The following is a 16,567-nucleotide window of genomic DNA, read 5'->3' on the forward strand; positions in this document are numbered from 1 at the left end:
ACAGGCCTTGCCAACCCCCGAGCCCAAAAACGACAGCATACAGACACCCAGGGCGCCCCAAATAGCGGAGACGGTTAAGGTGACTACACGTAATGTCAACAACACTTTAATATTTGTTATGAGAATGACCTGCTGGTTTCTGATGAGTGTGTGTTTACCATCCATGACTGCATGTTCTTTTTCTTCTTCAGGAGAGTTCTTCTGCAGCGTGGAGTCTTGTTTCTCTGAAAGCTTGGTCCTGTAGGCAGCTTGCTGAAAGACACAAAATAATTACTCATCAGGGTGACCATTCCAGGAGACCTTTATTGAAAAAATCAGAGACCTCCTCCTCCCTTTTTTTCAGAGCCTCCAGTATCTGACTGTATTCCTCTTCCTTCCGTTTAGCCTCAGCGATGGCAGCCTCATTCTGCTCAGCATACGCCATTGCAACCACAGCCAGGATGAGGTTGATGAGGTAGAAGGAACCAAGGAAGATAACCACCACAAAGAAGATCATGTAGGTTTTACCTGCTGCCCTTAGTGTCTGCAGAAGGACACACAGGTAGGCATGCGAGAGTCAGAAAAGGGACGAGTAAGACACAGTTCAGACACATGCAAGAGACAGGTGAGAGGCAGGTGACGAGCATGTGATAGTTAGGTTTAGGGTTAGATATACGGATACATAGATGGATCTACAGAAAGTGTTGAGGTGAGTGGTCTGTGAAAACTGCTAGTTTTAGATTCAACCCTGTTGGTTAATCATCTCAGAGTTTCCTCTGATCTCATCTTATTTCTGCCTTTGTAGAATCCTGGTTGAGCTATTTTTATATGCTACAGCTAGAAGGGTCTTAAAATGACCAAAAAAGCAGAATGTGGCATTTTCAAGAAATCCCATAAACTTGGTAAGATTTTTCTTACCTCATTTTACTTTAGTTTCTTTTTTAGGTTCCAGTTGATTCAAAACATGTGCTTATAACATATACAAGATGATTCAGAGCATCAGGATATTTTAATGACCTTACAAACCTGTGGAACCTGCATTACAGTCCACAGGACTGTAATGAAACAACCTTCCTCAAACATACACAGTGGTTCATTTGATGCAATTCAAAGTAGATGAATTTATTGTTTTCTCATGTAGATGAACTCAGAGGTTTAAAATATTCATATTATCCTATTTTTTTTTATATTCATGCCATTTCTGTATTTCAATTGTTAGAAAGAATTCCATTTACTATCATTTCAATTTGGACTGAGGCAGTTTTCACGGCCTGTCTTCTCAAAAGTGACCTCAATATGAAACACAAAGACCATAGAGCATTATTTCATCTACTGGAACCAGTAAGATGCTGACCAGCTGGAACAGGTTTTCCCAGAAGTCTTGTGTCATCAGTCGGAAAAGAGCCAGAAATGCCCAACCAAAAGAATCGTAGCTAGTGTATCCGTAGTTTGGATTTCTGCCTGTCTTGAGACAGAGGTAGCCATCTGGACAGACCCTGAAGAGATGCACATTATCATCTGCATCAACAACAAGATTTACATAATAATCAACATCCATTCTTTGTTTCACTGTGAACGTACCCAGCATCCGAGCTGTTTCCACAAAGGAGAGCATCAGATTGACCGGCCAGGAAGTAGTAGTTCTCTATTAAAGACAGACAGACAGAGAGAGACAGAGAGTCAGACATACGGACAGAGAAACAGACAGGCAGACAGACAGACAGACATCTAGATGTTAGGTTAGATATGGCCTTGAGAAAAAACAATGTTTTGGAACTTTGTTTACCTGGGTTGTTGATGTACTCGTCAAAATTAAAATGACTGCTAGAATTGCCATATGTGTTGTCATGGAAACTGCCGTTGAAATTGCTGGCTGATGTTTGGTTGCTGAGAGAAGATGGTGGCATCAGGACACATTTTTGTCTCAAGTTTCCCATGAATAGCTGAAGACCAATCAGAGCGAAGACACTGAGACAGAAAACTGTCAAGATCATGACATCACCCAGCTTCTTCACTGATTGGATGAGAGCTCCAACAATGGTTTTTAAACCTGCAGAGAAGACAATGTTTGATGACTGACCAATCTGTCTGGATAGCTTCTCCGGAAAGTGTCGTCTTTACAGCATTGCTGTGTATGTGAATGGCCACCTTGCAGCAAACCTTAACCATGTGACCAAGTTTTTAAAAAATCTATTTATCACACTAACCAGGGATTACGGTGATGGTTTTCAGAGCTCGAAGAACTCTGAACGTCCTCAGTGCAGAAACATTTCCCAAATCCACAAACTCTGTCAAATATCTGGAATGAAAAGTCAAACATGAACCATTATCACCAGTACGATGGTAAAGCATTAGACAGAAACCAGAGTAATGAGCACTGCCTTGGTTTCTTGCTCGGCTGGTTCCATTGTTACACCCCCACATTGTACAAACTGACATTTCTTTCTGAAGCTGACTGGATCAGCTGACGGTGTACACTGTGCATTTTTATTCTGATTCAAAGTTCAAAACAATGAATGGCGCTTCATGTAAGTGCAGCTATTAATGATAGTGATGTCTGTAGTTCTGTCTGTATTCTCTTGTGTTTCCTCACCGTGTACAGAACTGCCGCTTGTATTATAAATTAAATGTGCCATATAAATAAATCTGTCTTGCCTCGCCATTTAGAAGCACCATCATCATCACTAACACCATCATCGTACCAATTAGTCAAATTAAGTTTGAGGGGAATAACATGGCAAATCTCCGTCTCCTGGTACATCCTGGATAACTTAGAGCTGAGATGGTTTCATAAACACTATATTGTATGATGAGGTTACTTATTAATTATTACGCCATGCTGATGACCATGAAGTCCAGCCAGTTCCAGGGATCTCTGAGGAAGGTGAAATCTCCAACACAGAATCCTCTGGACAAAACTTTGACAGTCGCCTCAAATGTGTATATGCCCGTGAAGACGTATCTGTTAAATGACAGGGAAAAAAAAGACATCAGCAGAGACTGTTCTCAGTGCTTTTCTCGGAGTTTCAAACACAAACATGAAGCTCTAACCCTAACCTAGGAAGCAGAACTTCTCCTGGATTTATGCTGAAAACAAAATACTGAGATTTTTAAAAGATTGTCCTGTGCTTCATTTTTTTTTCTTTGCTTTTATTGCCATTGAAATGTCATCACTACCGTTTGCAAACAGTTGCATTTTCCTCTGTTTAATTTAAAAGACTGACCCATGATAAACATTATAACTGTGTGTGTGTGTGTGTGTGTGCTCACTCCACAGTCTTGCTCCAAGCCGGAGGGTCACTCATGGTCATGAACACACAGTTGGCCAGAATGGTCAGCATAATGAACAAGCTGAATAGAGTTTTGGTTTTAAGGAAAAATAAACAATGAATCATCAATAACCTGCTTAACAGGTAAGATTTAGTCATTCTCGGAGTTCCTGTTTCTTTCATTGATCCACCTTCTATGTCATTAGTACTTCTGAGAATAGTTTTATTGTGTTTAGCACTTTGTTTTATTTATTTTAAAACTTGCTTGTGTCACATTGTGATTTGTTCTGCCTCTGGTTTCAGGTCATAACTGGCCAGTCCAACCATAGCATACAACTGTGGAAAAGTAGATCCTCCTCATTCAGGGATTTGGTTTTATATATCAGGACATACAAATATAGTGGTACAATAGTTTCCTTCTGCTGGGAAAGGTTCTCTATGGTACAATTAGCATCTTTTTCACTCTGCAAAGTAGAAGCAAGAAAGTTGGCCTATAGTTTTGACTTGTAAACATCAGTTACCAGTCTGGGAGAAGTTAGCTAAAATAGCCACACAAACTGGGAAGTTGCTCCTAATTCTGGAGAATATGGATGACATCAACCTTTGTAAATTACTGCAGTAGGAGATAAGAGACTGCGACTGTGATATATTTACAGAGACCAGATGAAAAGATAAAATGGTTGACAAACTCCAGAAACAAGCAAATGGAGATGTTGTAGTTTTATGTACTTGTATGTATAAGACATTGTTTGTATAGTATAAACCATTTTGTGTGTAACTTCTGGTGCTAACAAGTCTATGTTGAAATGCAAGAAATAACATGCACAAACAAGTTTCACATGTGCAAATTTTACTAAATACACACAGCTATATTTTATGCATTTTTTTTCCTTTAACCTAAAAAAATTGAATGTTTACAGTTGAAAAAGGATCCTATGCAGATGAATCCTTAAATACATGTGTAAGAATCACCTGGTACACACACACACACACACAACCTCAGTGACATTACTTTTATTAGCTCTAAACTAAAAAGGATCGGGTGCTGATCTTGAAGCAGTTTTGTTTTCTAGGTCATAAAAGGCTGAAATAAGAAACATTTGGTTGTAGATGTGGAGCCAGAACTGGATCCAACTTAGTACATTTGTCATGAGTAGTAGCTGTGATAACTAACTTGATAAGAGCTAAGGGACATCAGAAAGGATATGAATGGATCAGAATCCTGATGGCGAAGATTCTCAAAGGGTTGAATGGACTCAACAGGTAACAGGCAGGGTCTGCATTGAACCTGTAGATGATGTTTCCTTTACTGAGCATGATGAAGGTCTGCAGAGAGACAGATGACACAAAACCTTAACCCTAAAATATTTACTTTAGTGGTACAGCTTCTAGTACTTGCATCATACCAGACCAACTTCCCTGCAGTGTATCAGTCGTAGATGTTTCATAATATTAGATAAGACTTATATCAGCCTTTTCAAGGCACTGAAAATGCTTTACTTTGAATCAATTATTCATTCATACTGATGGTGAGATACATCTGTAGTCGCAGCTGTCTGGGGAGGACTGATGGAAATATGGCAGGCAAACAGTGCTGACAACCTCTCCAACTACCATTTATGTATCAGTGAGACCAACGCTGGGAGGAAAGAAAGCTGCAATGCACTATATGTAGGTCTGAGCAAAACCTCTTTCGAACAGTTACAATATGAGCAACATGCTGTTGAAAAAAATCTATCAATACTGAGGAGCCTGGTTCTGAAGTGAGAAAGATTACAGAGTTTATTGAATAGAAAACAAAAAAGAACAGAGTATTACAAATTGCAATTTTCAGAGAGATATTTCAGAAGACTGACGCATCAGAAGTCTGAAAACTGCTCTAGACAAAACTACTTTTTAAGCCCTCTCCTACAGTACATCAATTGCATGTCATAAAACTATGTCATTCCATCCATCCATCCGTCTTCGTGCCGCTTATCCGGGGTCGGGTCGCGGGGGCAGCAGCCTAAGCAGGGAAGCCCAGACTTCCCTCTCTCCAGCCACATTTGCCAACTCTGCGGGGGGATCCCGAGGCGTTCCCAGGCCAGCTGAGAGATGTAATCCCTCCAGCGTGTCCTGGGTCTTCCCCGGGGTCTCCTCCCAGAGGGACGTGCCTGGAACACCTCACCAGGGAGGTCCAGGAGGCATCCTGACCAGATGCCCGAGCCACCTCAACTGGTTCCTCTCGATGCGGAGGAGCAGCGGCTCTACTCTGATCTCCTCCCGGATGACCAAGCTTTTCACCCTTCCATTACACCTGGGCAGTGCCACTCGCTTCCATTGCCACGCCACATTGTGGCTGTTTTGATGTTGTTCTGGAGGCTGAATCAGTGCTCGGTCGCCACACTGGAGACTGGAATCACAAGCACCACTTCTGCCAAAGTTTTGAAATCAGGAAACATCTCTCCAAGTGAAGTCATCAGAAGTTGGAAAGACTCTCTGAACGAAGGCTTTCCTGATCCTGCAAGCACTCGTTTCAGTGGGAGGAAATCTCGCAGCATGCACTCCTTCTGCACCAGTGGTTCAGCTGCACCGGTCTGTCACCCATAGTGATCACATGCCAAAGCCTCCTCTCCATGACTCTTTAATACACTGTCAGCACCCGGGTAGTGAGATGCATTGAGTATGGTGTCAAAGTCAGACATGATGCTCAGATGATCTGATGGAAATCTTCCTTTGGTTTAGTTACCTCCACAATGTACTCTGTGCTTACAGTTGAAAATGGCTGCTCGTCTTCCTGTGTAAGTGTGACACCATAAAACTTTCCGTCTTGAGAGGTCTCATTGAATTTTTTGTCTGCCTCGCCTGGTTCATTAATCAAGTCTTCCAGACTTGTCACAGTTACACGACAGGTGAGATGGAGGAGATGTTAATGTCTTCTTTCTGGAAGGTGAGGTTCATGCGTTTCACCACTGCCAAAACGTCTGTCAGTAGGTGAGCCAGAGCGGGGAACATGTATGTTTGAAGACGCTTCCTGATGCTACAGGGCAGTTTTTTCCCCCCATTCTCCTCCTCTCCCAACTCTGACACGAGGGCAGCCCATTTGGCATGTATGCCCTTAACTGCCCTCTCCAGCAAGCGCTGTCCTGTGCACACCACAGTGAATGTTTACAAGGAATGGACAGTAATTCAGGTGCAAAAGCTGCACAATACCAGCCTTTTGACCCACCATCACATTTGCTCCATCACTTCCAAGTTCAACAACCGGAGCCGTAGCGATCCCACGGCTTAGCAGCATATCTTTCATTTTTGCCGTTATGCATTTGGCCGTGCCAGAGTAATGGCTGAAGAATACAGTTTCAGGCTCCCCTTTCTGTTGAAGGTTCAGGTATGTGATCAGCATTTTCTCCACTGTGATATGTGGTTTCATCAACTATTCCAACATATCTGCTGTTGGTGATGCGGTCATCTGTGGCGCTGCTTATGGTCTTTGCTAAAGACTCTTCCATTTGACCGAGTGTGCCATGGTGGGTGGATGTGTGTGCACCGTCAAGGTTTAGACAGCCGGCAGACTGTAAGAGATTTTCGAGGTCAGGATCCAGGTGGCTTGGTGTTTTAGCCAAAGGCAGTACAACTTTAAGTTGAGGTTTTAATGCCTCGTTGCAGGACACGATTTTTCCACATACTTAATCATAGCCACACTCTGCTTCAGCAACCTTGAGGCCTCAATGTTGTTGTGACTGTTTTGGTGGTCAGTTAATGCTAATTTCTTCATGTTCATGCATCCTCGGATAAATCCGTTACTCATATTAGCTTTTGTGTCATGGAACACTTTTCCATCTTCCCTCCTCAGCCAGGTGAACTCGTGCTCCCACTGAACTCTGTACTCCCTCCTGACCTTTTTGCTGCTGCTTGATCGCTCAGTTGTTGTTGACAGCTGATTAGTTGTTTGTCCTTCCGCTTCCATTGCATCAGTCTATCTTTTTTCACCTCTTTTATCAACACCATCATCATTATTGGGTTTTTTGAAGAAACTTTGGACACTCAGCTGCCGTGACATTTTTCTGAGTAAAGCTAACTACTTCATGCATCAAGAGACAATAAGGTATTTATCTGCTCACTTGCTACCTAGTGGTCAGGAGTGTGAATTACAATCTGTCAAAATGACCGATGGCTCAGTTTTTTCCATCACTGTTTTTAAAAAACATAGTCAATGACAGAAAAAATCAGTTAACATGACCCCTGCTCAATACTGAACTTCCTAATCACATGGCTGGGTAAAGATTTTTCTCCTACCCTGTCAACTGCTGCATGCAGGGTGAATATACATGAGTGTGCTGTACTGAAAGAAACCTTCTGGGATTGGTAGAAAGGATCCAGCTCTTCCAACGGAGTGTTGAGAAACTCAGGGGGTGGGTCTCCAAAGATAAAGGGAAGGGGCTTCCCAGCTTCTAGATCACTGGCTGGTTTAGGAAGATCATCTTCTGCTATCTGCCAGTCAGAATCTGGATTTTAGATTACCCACTCCTTCTTTTGGGTGTAAATTGAATATGTTATGGAGATTTAATGACATGTTTTACCTCAATGTTATTCTCCTTCCTCCTCAGTCGCTCCTTCTTTTCAACTTCATGACGTTGTTGGATTTCGTCCAGCGAAGCTTGTGTGAAGTGTCTGAATACCTCTGCACCAACAGGGGGCAGCAGAGACACCATCATGACATTGTATGGTTTCAAGCTTTTGTGTTGCTCAGCAACCGCCTCCTGTGGACAAATGGCAGAGAGTCAATATTTATCTCCATGCAGACTCTTTGCCGTAAACACCAATTAAACCTGTGAATGATTATTTCTAATTATAACTTCAAACGATTCCACAAATGGGACAGAATCAAACATCTTAGAGTGATTCCCCATATTATTGACTGAGAATAAATTTTTGATGGCTTTTCTTTGCAACTTCAGGTCTCTGATGGGTTCTAGAGATTTAACATTTCAACACAATGGTCACTTAGCTGCTTTGTTCCTGGATGAAAACATGCACGTCTTGCTAAACCAAATACACAAAGCAGGAAAACCACAAAATAAAACAGGAAACCAGGACAAGACATAAAAAGACTACATATCCCCAAAACACAACCCAAAACCATAACACTCGTCCTGGAGGAGCTTCATGCTGTTCACCTATGAGGTGGGTGAATCCAAAGCGATTTTCTGTTTCTGTTGTAATTTTGGAAGGTTAAGCAGTGTCTATTGGAACAATTTATGATTAATATGTTTTACAGAAATCCCTAAATGTATAATCAGGATCATGTAATAAATTTCCTGCTAAAACCTGAAAAGAAGAGATTGTTTTCTCCTTGCTTGCATTTAATTGGTCAGAGAGGACTCTTCCAGATTTGTTGCTATGTTCAAAGTTTTTTAAGACAAGTCTTTGCAGCAAAAAATTTGTTTGCTTGTCAGTTAGTTCAGCTCAAATGAAGCTTTCATTATACTATTCAGCATGTGTTCTTTTGGAGAAGCCTTATAGGCATCTTTCAGTAATTCAGTTCTAAATTCTCTGACCTGCCATTTATCAGTCCAGCTATCAAACATCAGATATGTTTTAAAAGCAGCAACATCAGGTCATCTTTGTTGAGGGTGGCAGATTACATAAATCTCAAGGTCCCATCTCCATCTCCAGCTGCTTATCCGGGGTCGGGTCGCGGGGGCAGCAGCCTAAGCAGGGAAGCCCAGACTTCCCTCTCCCCAGCCACATTTACCAACTCTGCGGGGGGGATCCCGAGGCGTTCCCAGGCCAGCCGAGAGATGTAATCCCTCCAGCGTGTCCTGGGTCTTCCCCGGGGTTTCTGGGAGGAGACCCCGGGGAAGGTCCCAAAACTGATAAAAAAAAAAAAAATCCAGATTACGGGTCAAAACAGAGGACTCCATATCATTCCTGTACTCATAGTGGGAGACAGACTTATACAGTGGCTTTAATTAAAAAATCTGCTCAAAATATGTTTAAATACCTTTAAAATCACTAAAAATTCAAACTTACAACTTGTTCAGACGAAAGTTCTCCGCATAACCCACTCCAGAAAAAAAGATGTTTAAGATGGGTCTATCCAGACTCATACACCCGCTCACATTTCACTAAATTTATTCATTTTCCTAACCGCTTAATCCAATGAAGGGTTGTGGGGAAGCTGGAGCCTATCCCAGCAGTTTCTGGGCGAAAGGCGGGGTACACCCTGGACAGCTCGCCAGTCTATGGCAGGGCTACACAGAGACACACAACCACTCATGCTCACACTCATTCCTACGACAATTCAGAGGACCCAGTTAACTAACAACATGTCTTTGGGCAGTGGGAGGAAGCCGGAGAACCCGAAGAGAACCCACACATACACTGCGAGAACATGCAGACTCCACACAGAACTGCAACTGCAACTGCAACTTTATTTATATAGCACTTTTAACACAACCACAGTCGACCAAAGTGCTGTAAAGAATAAAACTGAGATAATGATCATAATACAAATACAGAGTGCAAAAATTTATAAAATTTATAAAACTGGTAGAATCATGATAAAAACAGTCAGATTAATAATGTCAACATCTCAGGTGGTGTTAAAAGCCAGTGAGAACAGGTGGGTTTTAAGACGTGATTTAAAAACAGGTACAGAAGAGGCCTGTCGGATGTGCAAAGGCAGCTTGTTCCATAGTTTTGGAGCTGCAACTGAAAAGGCTCTGTGCCCTCTGAGTTTACGGTGGGTGTTTGGTACACTCAGGAGGTGCTGGTCAGCCAACCTGAGTGACTGCATCGGAGAGTAAGGTCACAACAACTCAGAGAGGTAGAGGGGGGCAACATCATTCAAACATTTAAAAACAAATAAAAGAAGTTTAATATGGATCCTAAAATGCACGGACAGCCAGTGAAGAGATTATAAAACAGGGGTGATGTGCTCATATTTACGAGTGCCAGTTAAAAGACGTGCAGCAGCATTTTGTACAAGCTGCAGGCGAGTAAGTGCGGACTGGCTTCCACCAAAGTAAAGTGCATTGCAGTAATCCAGCCGTGTGGTGACAAAGGCGTGGATCACTGTTTCAAGGTGCTGTCGTGATAAAAAGTGTTTTACTTTGGCTAGAAAGGAAACTTTGCCCAAGCCAAGGATCGGACCAGCGACCTTCTTGCTGTGAGGCCACAGTGTTAACCACTATTCCACTGTGCTGCCCCTTGTACCTTATTACTATTTGCATGCTTTGTGGTCCTGCACACCTGTACAGAAATCCTGGCTTTAGGTATGTAAGGACCTCTCAACATGGTTTAAATGTAATATTCTTGCACAGCCTCACAGTGTACCTACTTGTAGATCAGGGCGATATCAACATAGAAAATAAGTGTCCCTTTACGCGGATGACTTGCTACTATATATTTCCAATCCAGTCAATTCTGTGCCAAAATTGCTTAACATACTTGAAAATTTTGGTCGTCTTTCAGGATATAAACTGAATTATGCAAAAAGTTTACTTTTTCCAGTTAATAATATTGAAGATAATTTTTCAAAATTTCCCTTCAAATTAGAAAAGAATATGTTCAAATATTTAGGAATAAATATTACTCGTACAATGACAGGGTTACGTGTTCATAATTTTGACATACTGGTGGAAAAAACTATACAAGACTTTAAAAAGTGGGCAACATTACCAATTTCATTAGCAGGCCGAATAAATATGGTAAAGATGATAATTCTGCCAAAATTTCTTTATCTTTTTGAAATGATACCTGTTTTTTTGACAAAGTCAGTTTTTAAGAATCTGGATTCAGCTATCGCAACCTTTATTTGGAATAATTCAAACCCTAGGATGAAAAAGACATATTTAGAGGTGCCGAAGGAGGGTGGTGGATTAGGGTTGCCTAATTTTACTTTTTATTATTGGGCCGCAAACATCACAAAATTATTGCATTGGCAAAATGCCTATGAGCACAATCAAGGCGAACTTTGGGCCAGAATGGAGTTACAGTCTAACCCAATGTCTTTGGTAACTGCATCCCTACCTTATGACCAGAAAAAACAACAAATTGTAAATCCGGTTGTTAAGACATCTCTTAGGATATGGCTGCAGTTCAGAAAGCATTTCTCTCTTCGGCAAGTGAGCAGATTTTTCCCCATATCTTCTAATTCCTTTTTTTTGCCATCAGTATCGGATAAAACATTTAAAAATTGGCATAATAAAGGCCTTAAGTTCTTTTATCAGCTCTTTTCAGATGATGGGTTCAAAATTTTTGATGTCTTACAGGAAGAGTTCGAAATACCTGTCTCACACATGTTTAGATATTTGCAAATACGTAGCTTTGGAAAATCAGTGTTTTCTTCTTTTCCTTATTTGCAATCTAAGAATCCGGTTGATGAAATTTTGGAATTAGATACTTTTGGCAAGAAGCGTGTCTCCATAATATACAGACTGATGCAAAATCTAAAACCTACATATTGGGAGAAAACAAAAAGTACTTGGGAAAGTGATATGAGTGTTGTTCTGTCCGATGAAGAGTGGAAATCCTGTCTGACTCGAATTCATACATCTTCATTATGCATCCGTCATGGCTTAATACAGTTTAAAGTACTTCATCGTCTTCATTATACAAGAGAGAGACTGGCAAAATTTTTTCCTGGAGTAGATCCAGCCTGCCTAAGATGTGGTCACAGCCCAGCCACTGAAGGACATATGCTTTGGTCTTGTCCCTGTCTAGATACTTTTTGGGGAAGCATCTTTCAGGTATTATCACGCATTGGTGGACAAGATCTAGCCCCAGACTTTAGAATTGGTATTTTCGGTATACTGTCCCCACAATATCAGATAAATCGTTTTCAGGCAAACGCTATTGCTTTTGCCACCTTACTTGCTCGTAGGCTAATATTGTTCCACTGGAAATCGGACAAAGCTCCATCATTTTCACAATGGTTAAAGGAGGTGCTTTCTTTTTTACCCTTAGAAAAACTTCGGTACAAAATTTTGCCATCACAACAGAAATTTTCTGATACATGGAAACCCTTTGTTGAATTTGTAAAAATGTTTGATTTTACTATATAACTTAATGTTTATACCTATACCTTTTATCTGTAACCTTTACCCTGTATGTATCTGTGTAAACTCCTGTCTACCTCTTTCTTCTTTTGTTTTTTTTGTTTTTGTTTGTTTTTTATTGTTGAGAGCCAAGGGTGGGTGGGGGGTATTTTATTTTTATTTTATTATTTTTTATAACATGTAAATTAATAATGTATGTAAATAACATGTAAATTTCCTACAAAGTTTATTATTATTGTGAAATGAATAATAATGATGATAATAATAATAATAATAATTATATCATTACTACGGCTGCGACACCATGGGCTGGTGGGAACAGTGGCATCTGGAAGGGCAGGTCTTGGGAGCATTCCAAGGCCTAAATACATTCAGTCCAAAGGAAAGGAGAAGCAAAAGCTGATCCAAGAGGAGATCCTGGCTAGGGTGGCGGAAGTCAGCTGCAGTCGGATAGTAGGTATGCTGCAGCAAGGTGCATGGACGTATCGGGAGGAGGCAGTTGACCGGAGGACATCCTGGACAGAGCTATAGAGATCTGAGCCGCACCGGATTAAGTTACTCATTCAGTTGGTGTATGATGTACTCCCAAGTCCATCCAATCTCTTTTGCTGGGGCCTAATTTAATATCTGAAAACAATAATCGCATGACTTTCTGTGTGTTCACTGGAAGTGTAATCAGCCTGATAAAAAAGGGACTTTATCACGTAAACATAATTTTATTCTAAACAGAAAAGCTGTTGCTCTACAATGTAATATGTTTTGGGTAGTAGGCTCACACATATGGCCCCATTATTTGTTAAAATAACACCCCATTTTTTATGTACTGACCTATTCTAATTTCATTTTCAATTTTTTACACAACTTTGCGTCAGTAGATGGCATCCTTGTACTGTTGTGGGTCTTTCAGAGAGCCTCTGGACAGGTGGGAGGTTAGGGTTAACAAACAAGCTCTGGCCTGGACAACACACTAAAACAAGCTTCCTATTTGTGATTCACAGGTTGTGTTTGTTTATTTGGTGTAGTGGCCCACACTGTACTCTGTAGCCTATGTGCAGCTTTTCTGCCAGTCCAGATTTCCCCCAGGTCTGGCACTAGTAACATTAGCAGCAAAAATATGGAATACAAACCATAAAATCCATTAGGGGTATCATATGATGTGTTTCATGTTCTGATCCACATGGTTGAAGCCACATGTGGATCAGATGTTAGGATCTAGCCTGGAAATGCATGTTGTTTTGAGGAGCTGTTGGAGGTATTTGGGATCCACTGACTTCAGCTGTCTAGCCATTGCAATAACATCTCCATAAGCTTTACTAATTATAGTCATAATACAAGTTGCCTTTTTTCCAGTGTTTTTGCCAAGTGTTACTGCACAATAATGGCCTGGGCTTGAAAAGGCTTCTTACTCATATAAACACTGGATTCCACTTGCATTAAAAGGCTTCGGATGGTCTTTCTTCATTCTGGTCAACCACGCCATGCAGGTGGAAGACATTGGAACTATGCCAAGTAAAATCAGATAAATAACCCAGGTTAAAATTTATAAGGTTAAACTCATTCATCGTACAACAATGAAACGTGAATATAAAATGTGTACATTTATTTTTAGGATTTAAGGTAAACATTGGCATTAGAACATTAGCAGAGCAAATTTCAATATAATTTTGTGTATTCTAATGATGCAATAGTCTATTTTTACAGGAGTGTTATCAAGTCTCATTTTTCTGATTTACCAGCTGGCTAAAAGGCAGATTTTAAACCATTCAAGATATCTACCACCAAGAAGATTACATGATGTCAGCAAAATTTATCAACAGTACACAACTATGAACACCACAAACATATTACCAAATAAACCAGGACACACCTCGGTCAGATTGATAAAATATGAGCAAAATCTGCTCTCAACAGCAGTGCTTCCATGTAGACAGACAGTTCCTTTCTTCTTCTCTACTCAGCCAGTGCACACCAGAGTGAGTGTGAGCACAACATGTCAAAGGGAGTGCCCTGCACTAATTACCATGAAATTCAGCTCACCTGGTGCCAGTTCAACATGCTGAGAGGTCTACACTGGCCACTTATCTTCACCACAACTGCTTTCAGGAGAAGGCTGAGTGCAATGAAAAGATCTGGTTGATCAAAGCAATCAAAAAACATCACAATAAATAAATAAATAGGATAGGAGAAATATCAGTCCCATTGGACTCACATCTGCAGTGTTGGTATGGCTCATATGCAGCCTGGACTGATGGTGTGGAAACAATGTGAGTGTGGTTCCATAAGCTCAGTCACATGACCACCACATGTGGGCAAGGAGTAATGCAAATTCAGTAAGATTGTAAATCATGTTGACGGTAATGACACCAGGATACAGCAATCAGAGATAACTAAAACGAAATTTGCTTCAGTGTGACCACGTCACCATCCAACTTTGGATGGAGCAGAGCTAACCCTAACCCCCCATCACGTTAAATTGTAAAAACCTGATACAAAGCAAAAGAATTAGGGTTAGGGTTATAGAAGAAAAATGGAAAACCAATGAACATGAGATGTCTCTGGTCTGAGTCTCCGCTAGTCAACAACCTGGCTGGGCGGCATCATGTTAGTTTTTTTTGTTGCGACAGGAGGATAAATATTAATGAAATACTTCACCTAGTCATATAGCCAAGCCAAGCCAACTTTATTTATAAAGCACTTTCTGACAGCCACTGCTAACAAAGTGCTAAACATAACATAATTAACATATTACAACAGAAAAACTATAAAACTGTAAAGTTTAAAACCATAAAATATAAAAACAATAAAACAAATAAATAATTAAAGCACTAAAAGCATACTCATTCTGGGTAAAATGCCAATGAAAATAGGTGGGTCTTAAGAAGGCATTTAAAACTGGACAGTGATGAACCCTGTCTGACCGGCAGTGGCAAATAGTTCCACAGAGCTGGTCCCGCCACTGGAAAGGCCCTGTCCCCTCTGAGCTTCCTCCGCATTCTTGGGACCTCCAGGAACAGCTGATCTGCTGACCGGAGCATACGGGAAGCGGAGTACATGTGTAGCAGCTCAGAGAGGTAAGGCGGGGCGAGGTCATTTAAAGACTTGAAAACAAATAAAAGGCTTTTAAAATGAATCCTAAAAAGAACAAGCAGCCAGTGAAGTGTGGCTAAAACAGGATAAATGTGCTCTGTCTTACGTGTTCCTGTCAGCAGACGAGCTGCAGCATTTTGTACAAACTGCAGACGGGACAAACATTTTTTCGGGACACCAAAGTAAAGAGCGTTGCAGTAATTGAGCCGTGTTGTAATAAAAGCATGAGTTAATGTTTCAAAGCCCTGCCTACAAAGGATATGTTTAGCCTTTGCCAGTTGCCTCAGGTGGAAAAAGCTAGGTTTAACCACTGCACTGACCTGCCTGTCTAGACTAAAATCACTGTCCAGTTTCACACCCAGATTTGTGACAACTGGTCTACAATATTGTGCAAGAGGACCCAAGTCAGCAGGAGAGGACCCACTAGCACCAGAACTGAAAACCATCACTTCTGTCTTCGGCCCATCAAAGTGAAGAAAATTCAAGACCATCCAGGCTTTGACCTCATCAAGACAGTTTAAGAGTTTCTGTAGAGAAAAAGAGTCCTTGCGTTTAAGGGAAACATAAACCTGACTGTCATCAGCATAGAGATGGAAAGCACAATGTGCTTCCTAATGACCAACCCAAGGGGAAGGAGGTATAATGAAAAAAGGAGAGGCCCTAGAATGGACCCCTGTGGGACACCACATGACAGAGGAGCAGAGGATGACTGAAAATGGCCTAGTTTAACTGAAAAGTCCTTTTGGACAGGTAGGACCTGAACCATTCCAGGGCAGTACCACGAATGCCAACCCAATGCTCAAGACGTGTCATCAAAATATTATGATCCACTGTGTCAAAGGCTGCTATCAGATCCAATAAAACAAGGATCACATGGTCACCAGAATCAGTAGCGAGAAAAAGATCATTAAAAAGTAGAGCCGTATACACCATAACCCTTGTTTTATCATCCACTTCCTTTATTTGGTCCAACTGAAATAGACCGAGACCTGCGTTTGTGTCTAGACCAAGTATGCTTCTTCGATCCGGAACAGAATTCATATGTGCGTTCACACATTACCCCAAATGATGTGACTTTCTGAGCAACAGACCAGGACTTAGATTCACATAAAGGCTGATGTGAATGTGCCCTAAGAAACAAGTTTCATCATTACTTTCGAAAAGTCAGTGTGTCAGTATAGCAGAAAGCAT

The 16,567-nt window shown here is 41.1% G+C and overlaps 1 protein-coding gene across 1 annotated transcript in view; it reads right to left on the reverse strand.

The window, feature by feature from the left end:
- The window catches only part of LOC306765344 (sodium channel protein type 4 subunit alpha B-like), a 93,337-nt gene that overhangs the window by 45,623 nt on the left and 31,147 nt on the right, over nucleotides 1-16,567 (reverse strand). The window contains exons 2-12 of the mRNA XM_079252762.1: nucleotides 7,808-7,987; nucleotides 7,581-7,718; nucleotides 4,456-4,574; nucleotides 3,250-3,339; nucleotides 2,813-2,941; nucleotides 2,187-2,278; nucleotides 1,766-2,029; nucleotides 1,561-1,624; nucleotides 1,334-1,475; nucleotides 323-523; nucleotides 159-252 (exon numbers count right to left, since the gene is read on the reverse strand). Of these exons, the coding sequence (XP_079108888.1) occupies nucleotides 159-252; nucleotides 323-523; nucleotides 1,334-1,475; nucleotides 1,561-1,624; nucleotides 1,766-2,029; nucleotides 2,187-2,278; nucleotides 2,813-2,941; nucleotides 3,250-3,339; nucleotides 4,456-4,574; nucleotides 7,581-7,718; nucleotides 7,808-7,942 (1,468 nt within the window). The 5' untranslated portion in view covers nucleotides 7,943-7,987. The remainder of the gene's footprint in view (nucleotides 1-158; nucleotides 253-322; nucleotides 524-1,333; nucleotides 1,476-1,560; nucleotides 1,625-1,765; nucleotides 2,030-2,186; nucleotides 2,279-2,812; nucleotides 2,942-3,249; nucleotides 3,340-4,455; nucleotides 4,575-7,580; nucleotides 7,719-7,807; nucleotides 7,988-16,567) is intronic.

Source organism: Telmatherina bonti, assembly GCF_933228915.1.
Source record: "Telmatherina bonti genome assembly, chromosome: 14".
Lineage (NCBI taxonomy): Eukaryota > Metazoa > Chordata > Actinopteri > Atheriniformes > Telmatherinidae > Telmatherina > Telmatherina bonti.